This window comes from Rhagoletis pomonella, unplaced genomic scaffold (genome assembly GCF_013731165.1).
Source record: "Rhagoletis pomonella isolate Grant_MI unplaced genomic scaffold, Rhpom_1.0 Rhpom_scaffold_00004, whole genome shotgun sequence".
Lineage (NCBI taxonomy): Eukaryota > Metazoa > Arthropoda > Insecta > Diptera > Tephritidae > Rhagoletis > Rhagoletis pomonella.
The window spans coordinates 33,621,801-33,637,220 of NW_023458558.1; the positions used below are offsets into that span (position 1 = coordinate 33,621,801).

The following is a 15,420-nucleotide window of genomic DNA, read 5'->3' on the forward strand; positions in this document are numbered from 1 at the left end:
CGCATGCTTTACGGCGCCTTAAAACCCCTTTCGAACTATCAAACAATCATTCAATTCTATTCTGGGTATACCTATAATACGTGCACCAAATTTCAAGAAAATCGGACCATAAATATGATGTTTGGAATAGATCGGTCCCTGGTCCATCTATCGGAAAAAAAGTATCCTATATGTTTATCCAGGCAGTAGTAACCTACCCGTGGCAAGTCATTTCCGATGTGTTTTAAGTAGAAATCCGCAGTACTGCCGTGTATAATAGCACAATCTTAATTAACTGAGCCGTTAATCCAGATTAACGCTGCCGTCTGTCTATGCTATCACATAAAAGTGCAGCAAACTGTGCAAAAAATAAGAAAAATGTACAGGCCGAAATAAAAAACCAACCACTTTAGCGAAAATCCTACTTAAATTTTATTTAATTGTTCTATATGCACACGGGTCCGCCTTGTTGGTTGTTCTTGCACCGAAAAGCACAACAACGTTATCACATCGGTTGAAATAAGAAAATGATAAAAGACCAATATTTACATATGCACATACATACATATCTGCATGACATTCTTTTCAAGCTTTTAAGAACGCTCTGCAAAAGACCATTTTAGTCCGATATCGGGATTGTTTATAAAAAGAACAGTTCAATATAATTCGTAATCAGTTGCGGCATAGACGTGGAAGAACACAGAAGCGTTTAATATTTTCTCAAAACAAAAATTGGAAATACTTTTTAAAACATAATGTGGTTTGTTCTTTTTATACTTGGTGCAGCTTTTATTTATCAGCTTTACCGTTGGGCAACAGCAAATTTTGACTTCTTCGAAAAACGTCAAATACCGTACGATAAACCTTTTCCAATGTTTGGTAGCTTCAAAAGTGTGACATTGCGCAGGCGCTCAATGTTTGATACTCTAATTGATCTTTATAATCAACACAAGGGAGGGTAAGTTTTGTACAAGTTTCCAATAGAGATAAAACCTGTATCTTAATTCGTTGAGAAAAAGTAGCATATGTATGTATGTAGGTAGATATTCACACTTATTTACAACAATAAAACTGGATCAGTTAATTTGGCTCTGGACTTCGAGAAAACTCCTTAAGAGGTAAAAAATATACCTCTTATGCAGTTTCCTCTCTGGTGCATATACTAAATCACTAATAAGGCCAAATCAATTAGTTGGCAATGGGCTTTAGCCTTTCCAAAATATCCAGAAGAATAATCCAGCGTTAGTGTGCGTATGTATTTGGCAGGGTCACTCTTCTTGAAGAATGGGTAGAGCACACTAGAAGCATACTTAGACATACGGCAATGTTGATTTGAATTGACGGCACAGTTGATTTGCGTCGCGCGATCGAGTCTCACGGCCAACAATTTTTTCACATTTATTTTCACTCTTTCAATTATTACTTTAATTTATTTTTTATTGTAATTATAGTCGTTGGCGGCATTTTAATTAAAAATGAAATTTAAAAAAAAATTAGATTAGGTGAATAGAGTGAATAGGTGAATAGAGAATTTTGCCTACTAGTCAGGGCGATTGACTCGGTTTTTTCAAACTGGATTCCACCGTTTTGTTTTAGGCGCCTAACATTTTCGAATTGGTTTTATCCGTTTTTTTTCTTTATTTAAAAATTGGGAACCGTTTTTTTCCATATTGGAATTTTTCCAAAAACTGGAAACCCGTTTTTGGTAAAAAGGTGAATAATCGAATATCCTACTGCCAGTGCATTACAGTTAGGGATGTCGGAAAAACATCGATGCATCGAAAATTGCGTCGCTGGTGCTCACAAAAAAATTCCTTTTACATGTGCCAGTATATTACCGCTGATCACATCGAAAATCTACTCCTTGGTGCTAATGCATCACTGTAGGCCTCTGGCATATAAAGATCGACTTTTACCGCGTTCATCAGTGATACACTGGCAGGCCACATGTTTAAAGTTCTTTTTTAAATGATAATAATTTTTACTCATCATTATTCAATAATGCATTTTATTAAATCATATTTATTAGTTTTATTTTATTTTTAAACAAATTTCAGTATTTACGGCGTATTTTATCAAACAACACCGATATTTCTAATTCGAGATATAGATCTTGTGCGACAAATTACAGTAAAGGACTTCGATCACTTCATGAACCACAATAACTTCTTTGGTGAGGATTCTCATGATCTCCTTGCTAATTCTTTATTTCTACTGAAGAACGATAAGTGGAAAGATATGCGCAGCACATTGAGTCCAGCATTTACTGGCAGTAGGCTACGTCAAATGTTTGAGTTAATCAATCAGGTGGCCGAAGACAGTACAAACTATTTGCACAAACTACATTCCAAAGAATCCTGCAACGGTATTGAGTTGGACTTTAAGGACTATGCGACGCGTTTCACAAATGACGCCATCGCATCAACAGCTTTCGGCTTACAAGTGAACTCTTTTGAACAAAAAGATAATACATTCTATATGATGGGAAAAAAGGCTAATTCGTCATCATTTTGGGTGTACATAAGATTACTGTTGTTCACACAGTGCAAACGCTTGGCTAAGGTTAGTATGATTTTGTAAATGATGAAAGAACGAAACGATAACCAAGTGGCATGCCCGTCTAAGGCCTTTTAAACGGATTTTCTGGTGCTGGTCAGCATTGCTATGGGGGCTACTGCCAGATATCCGCCAATTGCAATGGAAAGTTTAGTACGGATCCATAAAAACCTGAAATTGTTATATGTACATACATGTACATACATCCTTCACCCGTTGTTATTTGTCAAGAATTCCTGAAATTTCTTGTCAAATCAGATGGTTTTGAACCTAGATCGCATCTTTATAACCCCGGGATCGTCCCAACCATTTGTATTTCTTATGCTTGTTGTTTGAAGAGTACTGTCAGATATTCGTAGTCGCAGTTAACTCGAGGCGGCTGCTGCTTGAACTAATATAGCGGGGTCCATTTCAGAAGGGAAAGGTATACTTCAGAGTTTAATTAAACGTTGAGAGGCATTTTATGTATGTATTATTTTTGGCTACCAAACTTCAAAGGCGTAAACAACTACATTCATACACACTGGGGATGTAAATTTTTTTAAACTTTACTATCCCGGTATCTCTAGGTAGATCTCGTTATTACAATCTGGGGATCCCGGGATTAGTCCCGGCTTTTAGATATCCATTATTTTTCCTCAACTTAACTCGAAAAAATTGCTATATAAATGATTGAGAAATAAATGGTTTAAAGTAAAAATTATTTCATTAGTAACAAAACAAAAGACAGTAATTAAATTAGTACGCAGTTTGTAATATAAGTGTGTACATATCTGATAAAGTAACTTAAGGTATATTGAAAAAAGATTGATGCAAAAAAACTTGAGTAAAAAAAAGTATAAAAAATCAAGGCTTTTTAGCACTTTACTCTACAATAATTTAATGAGCTAAAAATTTGAATACCTGAAATTTGTATAAAAATTCTGAGTAAAAAGTTTAAAATTTTTATAATTTCTGTAAAAATTTTGAAATGCGCATTTACATATACATACCGAAGCACCCAATATACACATTACGAAACGATGGGCCAAAAATTTATAGTAAAACTGCGTTTTTAATTTTCCTCTCTGACGTCAGGATTTTCTAAAGGACTTTATAATTTCAAAGACATAATTAATTCTAAAAAATTTTTAAAAAACTCAGTGCAATGTAAAAAAACAATTTGGATACAAAATAAAAGAAAAAATTCTGTAGAACTAATAGAAATTTGAGGTTCACAACGATGGTATGAATTGAAATGCCCTTTTAATCATTTTTATTTTTTTAAGATATTAAAGTTAGAAGTACGAAAGTAGAGGATGTTGTCGAGTTTATATTAGTCTTTAACATATATTTTTTTTAATAAATATTGCAAACTTTAATGATATTCAAGGATAAAATTTTAAAAAGATTTTTCCAAAAATTTGTCCGTTTTAATTCTATAAACTGTTATCTTACATTTGATGCCCATACTGTTCTATACATTGCACTGAATTTTTAAAATTATTTTTTGAATTACTCATGTTTTTCAAGTTTCAAACTCCTTTTAAAAAATCCTGGCATCAGAGAGAAAAACTAAGAAAGCAGGGTTACTATATTTGGCCCATGGTTTCGCGAATATATTGATTTATGGGTGTGTAAAATTGACCGTCGCACAGGGTTTCTGTTCTCATGCTTAAATTCTCATTCCAAACATTGAAAAACACTTGAATTTTCATTTTTAGTTCTTAAAGTTTGCTTATGTCTGATTGACGTCGATAAGTATAAGAAATGCTAAAAATGTTCAGTTTTAGACATTAATTTCTTGTTATTTTACATTTATATGTTATTATTTAAAGTAAAATTAAATTAAAATTAGTGATTTTTCCAGAAAAATTGCTCTAGTTTTTACAAAAGCAAACTTTGATCCCGGGATTAACATCCCTAATACATATGCAAATCGATTTGAAATTTGAAAATTTTTTTTAGACTCTCCCGCGCCTTATTTCATAAGAAATTCGTGCTTATATGAGAAAAAAGTGCAAAAATCCCTTCAGATTAAAAAGTTGAAATTTTGATGAAGATTTGTTGAATTTTCCTAAATTTTGTATAAAGATTAATGGCCTTATTCATAAAAAATAAACTAGGTTTAAAGAGCTTTAGAAATTGATGTTTTCATACATTTTTCAACTTATAAACCTTTTTTAAAGCTACTTTATTTTTTATGAGTAAGGCTATTAAGCTGTGATTTATATGGATTTGGTTTAAGATTGGACGGTGTTGTTATAGAAAAAATAACAAAACAAATTTACTTCGAAAAACATTACGTTTATTAAAAAAAAATCAGCACGTGGTCATTTGTTTGAGTCATTGTATGTACCCTAGTGGTCAGCTGATTAAGTTAAGTGACGGGTCAAAATTTAACTTAACTTAATTAGCTGACCAGAAGTGTATGTCTTATGTGGACGATTATGCTGTATATCCACATTTTTTCTAAGCTCAAAGAGCCGCATTTGCCAAATGTTTATCTATGTAAGAAATGAAGCAAATGGATAATTTGGTGTTTGAGCGATTTCTTCAGTTTTGTAAAGAGGATATACATACATAGTCGTATGGGGCTAAATCGGTAGAAAATGTTGCATAGGGTATGAACGTCTGCAGTCAAACATGGCCACTGTGGACCAGGAAAATTCAAAACTTATTTGATTTGCTTGAAATATATCGCACGGCAGCTCTTGGGATCGCTCATTACGAATCGGACATTAAATTTAAAAAATTCAAAATGGCCGAACCAGTTTGGCTGAAGATATTCAAGCGGACTAGCTTGAAACTTATTGCTAAAGGGTTGTTGGGGTCCGTGATTATATATGATAATATATATATATATATATCATATATTAAAAATATAAGGAATTTTAAATAAAATGACGCAAAAACGATTTTGATCCTAAACTTATTCTAGGTTATCAGTAAATCGGTAAGATTAACAATTCTCTAAGCACAGTAAAATTTGCAATTTAAGTATTTTTTGTCACCTACAAGCTTGTTTTAGAAATATCGTACACTTAAAAATTACATGAACATATAAAGCGTCCTCTGTTGTCTGAATATTTGAACCAGTAAAACTTTTTTCGCATTATTAAATTTCTGATTTCTTATCTTCAAGGTGCATGAATGTTAAGGCCATACAACTTTGGCGTTGCGTTGGCGCTGGCGTCGCTTTGACAGCAGCGCGAATAACACCCGTGCTTGCTACAATGAACGCTTAGCAGAGAATACTTTGGTCACTAAATTAACATACCAGCGACAAATAGATCAAAATTTTAAATCAATAATTGCATTAACAACAATATTTCTTGTCCGCATTTGATTAAAAAATAAAATTAAATCACATAATTTTGATTATTTGGAACAGCTGACGAACGACGCGCGCGAAAAGTTGAGAGTTGGCCATCTTTCTGCGATGTGTTGGCGTTGGCGTTGCCCAACTATGGTTATGTGGAGACTTTCATATAAATGCATATATTTATAGTCAGCTGTCGAAGCGACGCCAACGCCAACGCAACACCAAAATTGTATGTTAACGGGCCTTTAGTGTTTGGCCGAGCCTCTCCTCCGATTTGTGGCGTGGACCTTGATGCTGTCACACGAAGGGAACTCCGAACGGCGATTGTATTTTTAAGAGAAGCTGTTTTTCATGGCACTCGGAGGTTTGCCATTGCCTGCCGAGAGGCGACCGCTGTTAATAAAAACACTTTTTCTAAATATTTTTCGCGATGTTGCTTTGACCTTAGCTTGAACCCAGGCCTTGCGGAGAGGAAGCGCGCACTGCTTACCACTACACTACAGCGGCCGCCCACATTTAAAGATACTCCACGGAAGATTCCAAAATTCACTGACTTATTAAACTATCCTTATAAAAACTATTTTTTTAATTGTTGATTTATATATGTACATATTTATATGTTTTGTAATTAAGGTCTTTGTAATGACATCTCCATATCTTATCGATCTTACAGCTTCTTCGAATTGAGTTCGTTGACAAAAACTCAACTAAGTACTTCCGTCATCTAGTTCTTGATGCTTTTAAATATCGCAAGGAACGAAATATTCGCAGGCCTGACATGATCAACTTGCTGATGGAGGCCCGCGGTCTTTTTCCTACTGACTCGCCCAAGGCACATAATCGTGAATGGACCGACACGGAAATGGTCGCACAATGCTTCATTTTCTTTTTAGGCGGTTTTGACACTATGTCGACACTGATTTGCTTTGCAGCATATGAATTAATGGCGAATCCGGATGTACAAGAAAAACTTTTTGAAGAGGTTGAAGAACTTAATAAACGACGGGAAGGTAAAAGATTGACGTATGAAGATTTACATGCAATGAAATATTTGGAAATGGTTGTAAATGAGACAATGCGAAAATGGCCACCCATTATATTGCTCAATCGAATATGTACAAAAGATTTTCTATTCGAAGCCAACGGCGAACGTAAGGAAATAAAGAAAGACGAGATTATTATGATACCGGTGTCAGGTATTCATCGCGATCCGCAGTACTATCCAAATCCAGATAATTTTGATCCAGAACGCTTTAGTGCTGAGAATAAAGATAAAATCAAACCGTTTACTTTTATACCTTTTGGAGAGGGACCGCGTAATTGTATTGGTGAGTATTGAAATTCGAGGTTTGTTTGAAGTTACGGTTATTTTATTAAATTTTTCGTATTTAGCTTCACGTTTCGCTCCGCTAGAAGCAAAGGCAATATTATATTATTTAGTGCGAGATTTTCGCATCACCGCTGCCAAAAAGACGATATTACCAATCGAATTGGAGAAGAAAGGGTTAAGTCTAGCGCCAATAAATGGTTTCTGGTTGAAACTTATCGCGCGGAATAAAATATAAGTTGAAATTGTAAACTTTCATGGAAGCTTATCGACAAGACAAATTGAAGAAAAAGTTTTTGAATAGATATCCAGGGGAAAACATCCAGCAGCAACTCGCAACAATTCTCTCTTAAATCGCGTTGGTTTTTTCGCAATTATTATTATTATTATTATTTTTTTTTTGAAAAAATGGCGAACATACTTTGTATAGAAAGAAATCTGATTAGAAAGTTGCAAGTTGTTGTGTCGTTCAGTGAGTGGCCACCTCAATAGCATTTCATATGTTTTAATTTTAAGCCGCTCATTGCGTGGCATCGGCCAAGGCATGGTGGCTCTTCAAATAAAAAAAAATCATCTAATACCCAAAATCGATAATACTATAATCAAAGATATCACATATACATTTTGGTCCCGCTTGGAGCCGGTTAAGGCCTCTATGGAGACTAAAAAAATTAAAACTTTTTTTTTTTCATCTAATACCCAAAATCTATACTCCTATAGTCGAATATATTATTACATATAAATTTTGATCCCGATCGGAGTCAGTTAAGGCGTGTCGCAAAGGGTAATTTGAACTTTGCCTCCTGTGCGACACGCCTTTACTGACTCCGATCGGGACCAAAATTTGTATGTGGTACCTTCGGCTATACATATGTAGTAGCATCGACGTAGCGGTGGAGGTTTAGCAAATCTGATGTAAAAATGTGCGTCATACCTTTAAGAACGAGCCTAATATACATATAGGTACATGAGGATTCGAGTTTTTGTCCTCCTGAAGGAAAATTTATTCAGCCTTATCATGAGTTTAATTTTCCCCGAACCGGTTCACTTTTCACTTTTGGTTTCATGTATTTAATATGGGCGGATGAAAAATTTTCGGGAGAATTTTTTTTCGGGTGAAACTTAGAATAAAGTAGCTGTTAGACGTGGCAAGTGCAAGTCCTTTTTAAAAGTCTGTCAAACTCCACAGTTTCCAAAAATGCTTGCAGAAGCAGTTACACCTTGCAATTAAAGTAACTTTCAAAAGCAGTTTTTATTTCCAAAAATCAAACTTTCGACACTACTTTTTGTCTGCTTACACAGTCAATGCAGAAAATTCCACTTTCACCTGTGTCACCAGAAATTTTTATGCTCAACAATTTTACTGACCTGAAAAATTCGTTAAAAATGCTAAAATGCACACAAAACAAACAAAAAATCTCGATCTAAGTAAATTGTTCATATCAGGATAATACATTAATTACAAGTATTGTATTAAATGTGATGCAACATTTTTAAAATCTTATACAAATCCGGACAAAAACGGCGTCACACGGCAACACTCGATTGGTTTGACAGCACTTGCAGCAAAAAAGAAAATTGTTAGTGCAGCGCGAGCAAGTTAAAATTTTTCTCGAAAGCGATTTGTGTGATTTCAGTTGCAGTTACACCTTGCAATTTTTAATTCAAAAGTGATTTCCGCAAATCTGCAAAAAAGGACTTTTTGGCTATTTACACGGGAAAGTAGATTTTCGATTTCGCATTTTGACAGCAAAATGCGTAGAAAAAGCACTTGCATTGACACGTTTAACCGGGCCTTAAGGCTGATTATGTTTGAAATGCAAATGCAGATACCAGATACAGTGTGACCGCGGGCTTAAGAAAAATTGCAGCAGAGGAGAGACTTCTCTGTATCAATATGTATTACTCTTTGTATTTTAGGTATCAAAGTATCAATGGTATAAAACCAATAATTTTTATGAAAAACGAATTTCCAAAACAATTTGACATTTATTGATTGCAAAAAAGGTACACGCATCAGTTTTACTTGGTACTAGTATTATAATAATAACGAAAATGTCTTACATGAATCAGTTCAACTGGGTGTTAGTATAATAAAAAGAGCAAATATTTCTTATGTATATATAACCTTATTTGTAAATTAGATACTTTTTGTACTTTTAGAACTTAGAATTAAAATTGTTTAATAATTTTTAAGGCATTTCGAAATCACTATGCATTCCACCATTGGCGAAGTGAAGCGACTTGTTCTATTTGTTATGATCAAATTCAGCTCTGAGAAAATGCGCTCTGCAGCGGCAGAGTAGTGCGGATAACATAACAAGTTTAAAATAAAAGTTAATTCGAAATATAAAAAAGTTATTTAAAGCATTTTATAGCTTGCTTATTCCCCCCACTTCACTTAAATGTACTGTTGATATATACCTCTCTGCGGCACAATTATATATACTTCCTTAATAGGTATGTAAATGATTATCTGGGTTACAAACGTCTATATCAGCTGGATTACTTGGCCTACAGTTTGGTTTGACAAAAAAAAGACAATATAAGTTTATAGTTACTTTCAAAATTGTTCTATAACTTATGCAATCTGTATGATTCACTTGGAAATTCTATGTTCAATAGATTGACAATATCCTAAATATTTTACCAAAATAAATAATAAATTTTTTATGTTGCGGAATCAATTTTTTCGGCAATAGCTCGCGCTTGGTTCACACCGTCATCAAAACAAGATATGAAGAATAATTGCAACGCGCTTCACTGGGACAGTATAGGATCAACAGCTTTCTTCCGCGACAACCAGCGAATGTTTAGCACTCGAAAAATGTTATGATTTTTAACAACAACGTAGTAGCTTCGAAACTCGTCAAATTCATCCACCCTTTTAGCACTATGTGCGAAGAAATTGTAAACATCTCTGGCAAGTTTTTCGTATTCTACGGGATTTTTTTTTACACGATTGGACATGTATCAAAATTTAAAAAGAAGTGTCCCTCCAAAATTCATCGAAATATGTTAACTTTTGATCCACTTGGAGCAAAACGGCCACACTGACCAGATACCAGCACATGGTGAAACGAATACAGAAGGTGGCGCTGATTGTGATACCGCTAACACTCTCTTGAATATTTTGACAGAAATATGACGTCATAGGAGAATTTGTGTATTGCAATCAGGGCAACCAACTCATTTTTGAGAATTCCCCTAATTCGACTATAAAATTCCCCGATTTTACCTGAAATTTCGTAAAATTCCCCACTCATAGATATCTCCTTATTAAAAAAAAATGTTGTTTGTACCTCCCGGTGCATTTATGAAATCTGCTGATTTAAATTGTTTAACGCACAGCAAGGCATTTCGCTGCAGCTCCGCCCCACAGCTGCTTTCGCGACGCTCCTTACGCGAAGGACATTGAGGCACCTTAAAAAAAATAGTGGTATCTGCATTATACTTAACACCCCATAAAAAACAACGCTTCAGGTGTTCCATTTTTAACATATGTATACATTAAGATTTAGTAACCGGAAATTTTTATTACCAAATTTTTTTACCAGTTCTTGTTACCGCGATTCTAGTTACGTTGGTAATGCAGTTGAAATATTCAGCCATTCAGCTGTGAAGAATTGTGGAAGTTCTGGCATTGCATATTTCACGTGGCAATATTTTGTTACCAGCGTATGACATGGTAATAAATTTTTTTCGGTTACAAGAGGGCACAGAATGCGAAAAGGGTTTAAAAATTGACAAGAACTTTATTTACAAAATGTATTATCAGCGCAGAATAGGCCTGTAACTTCATCCTGTCCGAAACAGCCCGGACTTTTTCTCCGGGTAATGGATAAAGCGTCAAAGTGCATATCAGCTACTTGGTGCTTTTAAGGAATAGTGAATGTATTTTCAATCTTTATATTCTTAAAATCAAATTTGTGAAACAAAAATTCAATTTCCAAGCGTTTGCATTTAAGTGGCAAAAACAAAAACAACGCGAATAAGCTGTTTCTCAAATTCTGAGCACGAAATGTGGTTTTTTGCGCTCCCGTACTTCTGGATTATGTTCCATTTTTGAGAGCAAACTTATCGCTTATTCTCTAATTACCGGATCCGGTCCGGATTGTTAGGGAAAGAACCTATTACTACAAAAATTCAAATGGTAATGAAAATATAGTGGCAACACTGAGTGAAACTTCCAAATTCTCCATCGCTCAACATCAAATGTGTTGCCAGAAGAATATTTCATTTGGAGCAAAATCGGTCGAAAAAAGAGCTAAATAATACTAATAGTAGCTATGAAAAGATATTTTTTTAAAGTTAAACATTTATTCACATTAAGTTTCTTTTACATTTTCCCCAATAAAATAAAATTAACGAGTTTTATTAATTTAAGTGCCGAAAAAACCTTTTACAACGAAAATAAGGTGCATATATTTCGAACTCAATGCTAAGGCACTTACATATATGTACGCATATACTTATAAAAACTAGATGATTAACTAAAAATACTTTACAGACTGTTAAAATATGCAATTTCAGATATTTGAATTGACCATAAAAACTCGAGCTACTAATAAATTTTTCGCAAAATATTTCTGAAAAGTTTTATTTCTTTCTCTCCTTAAGGTTAAATAAGTAAGGTAAAAACAAAAACCTACTAATAAATTTTTCGCAAAATATTTCTGAAAAGTTTTATTTCTTTCTCTCCTTAAGGTTTAATAAGTAAGGTAAAAACAAAAACCGCGCGTTCAGAACTAGGATTTTCTTGTAATTAATTTTTGAATTCTTTAACATAGAACCAAGATGGTGGATTTTGTAGTTTCCCGTGAATGCAAATGTATGTTTTGCAGAGAGAGAATACACGGTCGCAGCTTATTGGAGCTCGAATTACTGCCCGGTATAGTTCACGATTGAGAGTTCTATCATTCTTGGGTATAGTTTGTGTGCTGCCGCGCACGTGGTAGAAACTAATCGACTTACTTGCCGCGCCATTTGCACAATGGAACCTTTCTAAGTTTTACACGAAATAAAATAACATGAAGCTATCGAAAATAGGCTGAGATCACCAAAGTCAAATGAATTTTAGTCAACACTTGTACAATGAAATCATAGATTTTTAGTTTTAATATATTACCAAGTACAACTAAAACTTTCTGGAGCTAAAAAGGTGCTAGATAAATTTGAAAAGAGCTAGAAGCTAAATCTGATTTTCGGAGCTAGACCGAAAAATAGAGCTTAATCTAGATCCAAAAGCAGCGAGATGGCAACACTGCAAATGTTGTGTAAATACTCACCATGACCTTCAGATGTGGTGAGTAGGAATCAGCTGATTGCTAGATGTTTGATTTGCTGGAAAGTCAAAGATGACAACTGGAAATCTTTTTTTCCAATATTAATGCCATGTGTACATTTATATTTTGTTTAAATTTTTTTTTTTTAATTCCGGTATCAAGGCGAAACTACGTAAGCTGTTTGCGAAAATTCGTTGGTAAAAAATTCTTTTTTAATATTGGCTGATTATTATGAACATCGAAATAGAAAATAAAGTTAAAAATGGCAACGTTTTGATCATAAAAAGGCAATAAGATTACCATCGAAAAATAAAATAAACCTAAGAATGCTTTGCGCTTATTTGCAAATAGTACCACTAATCAATACTTATTTGCGTTATATTTGCGTTTAGTTATTTGCAAATAAAAAATTAACTCAGCGTTTAGGTGGCAAAATTTACCATTTTGCAAATTGTTATTTGCAAATAATACGCGCGCATAAACGTAGTAGAAGTCATGTAATGTTATAGCGGATTTCTTATTTAATTAAAGAAATAATTTTTATTTCAATTCAAAGTATGTTATTTTACCTTGGTTTTTTTTTATTAATATTTAAAAATTTGAAACCATTTTTAATGAAACAAGGTGTGGAAAACAACAAGATTTTTTAATTATTTGATTTGAAATCTCTTTCGAAGTTTGATATTCTTCAGTTAATGCAAAGTCTAGCACGATGCTTTGCCCAAAATGGTTGAAAAATTAAAATGACCTATAAACCGGAATAAGAACGTAAAATCCTTATAAGCCAGGGAAAATAAAAAACTGTAAACAAAATAACAAGAACTTCAGCAGTATGGAGTGCCACTAAAAACATCATTTATGTTTATGTGCTTATATCAGTTTTAGCATTATTTTAATAAAAACACCCAAATGCAGCCAGAATTTAACTTTTCTTGAAATTTTGGGCACACTTCATCTATATTTTTTATTAAAAAAAGAAAGCAAAATAGGTAATTATATAATAAAGATATATTCAGTCTGTACCAGTACTCTAGAAAAATCTGACACAAAATTGTGTAGTTATTACTTATCGCTCTAGTGTAAAATTTTACTAAGGGGAGTTCACAGCTTTTACCGCGGCGGCGACGAAATATAAAGTTGAATCGTTTCTTATGGTTCTGTATATTGCATACGGCTTCGTGCATGTAATTTCATAAACTGGGTTCGTTTTATACAATACAAAATCTGTGTAAAGTCTAATAAGTGTTCACCATACTTACGAATTATCGTCCATAAAATCCACAATTGTATGTAAAACAAAATGTTTCTTATTTAAAAATTAAATTTATTTATTAAGCAATAACGCATAAAGTTAAATGCCAGTGGCATAGCAAATACTACTTTGTGTCTTGGATTTAAACTCAAAAGACCTTTGGCATTAGATACATAACTCTGCATTGAAGTATTTTCTACACGCAAATTTTTTCCTTCGAAATCATACAAAGCGCGAAAGCCAGTCTTGTCAAAGCGATCATTTGAATAAAAAGATACCCGGAAAAAACGTCCGTCGGAGCGTACCTCAAATTTATCTCGCTTGCCACAGTATTTTCCATATTTACGGTCGGTGCTCATGAAATTTGAAAATTCTACATAATCACTAGCTGTCAAATATTCGCAGCTAAAACAAAATTTAAGATTTATCTTTAAATGAAAAAATTTGGATACAAATAAAGATAAATAACTTACGTTCCAATACCCTCAACATCGAAGAAAGTGAATCGTATAATGACCCTTTCGTCAGCTTTTCCATAAAAGTAGTAATGACATATCATATTCTGTGGATAGTAGCCAGGAAAATTCGGTGAACCAAACCACCCTGATATTCGATCTGTACTATTGTATGTAAAGGTACAATTGTCATCAATTTGCTGGCCTGTTGATATGCCGAAATCTGAAAAACAAATCGATTGGAGCACCCATAATATGAGAAATACTTAAAATTAAATGAATTAAATATTCATATTTGGACTTTATATTTCTCTGAAATACTTTTCGGCCTAACGTACCAATGTATTGATCAGTAGTATACGTACTTAATTATCGAGGCCTATGTGGATGTACCTACTAATATGGCCTAAAGTAGTGTTAAACGGATTCCTAAAATGATAAGTATCTTCACATAAGGGATCTTCACCAAAAGTGATAAACTGTTGATAAGCTTGATAAAATGATCAATTTATCATTTTGATAAATGAATTGTCAAATTTTGTATGGGAATCTATTTAACCAAAGTTTATCATTGTATCAAACGATCTTGGTGGTTAAATGTATAAATTTCAGCAAAATTCAACCATGACAGGTTACCAGGTGGTCGTTTTTGCTACGGACACAATACAAGCAAATGAACACAACGGACGCGATAAGAATGAAAGCGTTACTAGCTATATAAGTTGAATAATAAAAAATTGTATGCAATTATTTACCGAGGTGCGTTCAAGAATGCGGATAAACTGATATATTTAAGCAGTTTATCACTTTATCACTTTAGATGAAGGCCTCTATAAATGTTTGATTTATAATAAAAAATTTATAAATAAAAAATAAATAAATAAATAAATAATTTTTTAATAATTTTGGTGATATGATTTTATCTTTACCTTTTTTGGCTTTTGGGACAACAAAAGTGGATAACCGCAAATCATACATAAAATAAATATATATATTCATACCGATATCGTTACTTTACAGTATGGTAAGTGGCTGTTCGGCGAACGTATTTTCTTAATATTTCTAAATCAGGTTAGAAGGCGTAAAATAATCGAATTTTTTTGAATAACTCTCACAGAGGGCAAAATAAAAGAACAAAATATTAAACTTGAAAAAATTTGAAGCTTGATGAATTGCTAATCTGCGGAGAGCTGTATGCCGATTGAGAGTATTTTGGCGCACATTCAGCACGCTGGAGCTAGCTGGTTTAAACGAATGGCGTT

General features: G+C 33.5%; 2 protein-coding genes across 2 annotated transcripts in view; one reads left to right on the forward strand and one right to left on the reverse strand.

Moving 5' to 3' along the window:
- The first annotated feature begins 667 nt into the window (after positions 1-667).
- On the forward strand, positions 668-7,753 carry LOC118737500 (probable cytochrome P450 9f2). The gene is made up of 4 exons (XM_036468050.1): positions 668-937; positions 2,037-2,541; positions 6,513-7,167; positions 7,232-7,753. The coding sequence occupies exons 1-4, from the start codon at positions 735-737 to the stop codon at positions 7,402-7,404; spliced, it is 1,536 nt and encodes a 511-aa protein (XP_036323943.1). The 5' UTR covers positions 668-734; the 3' UTR covers positions 7,405-7,753.
- A 6,009-nt stretch (positions 7,754-13,762) lies between these two features.
- The window catches only part of LOC118738198 (suppressor of lurcher protein 1-like), a 1,856-nt gene continuing 198 nt past the window's right edge, over positions 13,763-15,420 (reverse strand). The window contains exons 2-3 of the mRNA XM_036469122.1: positions 14,177-14,381; positions 13,763-14,108 (exon numbers count right to left, since the gene is read on the reverse strand). Of these exons, the coding sequence (XP_036325015.1) occupies positions 13,763-14,108; positions 14,177-14,381 (551 nt within the window). The remainder of the gene's footprint in view (positions 14,109-14,176; positions 14,382-15,420) is intronic.

What these genes read in the sequence shown, in the direction of transcription:
- LOC118737500 (XM_036468050.1), top strand. Translation starts at nt 735, where the DNA reads ATGTGGTTTGTTCTTTTTATACTTGGTGCAGCTTTTATTTATCAGCTT. An exon ending in TATAATCAACACAAGGGAGG is followed by an intron (nt 938 to 2,036) that starts GTAAGTTTTGTA and finishes AACAAATTTCAG; the next exon opens with TATTTACGGCGTATTTTATC. An exon ending in AGTGCAAACGCTTGGCTAAG is followed by an intron (nt 2,542 to 6,512) that starts GTTAGTATGATT and finishes TCGATCTTACAG; the next exon opens with CTTCTTCGAATTGAGTTCGT.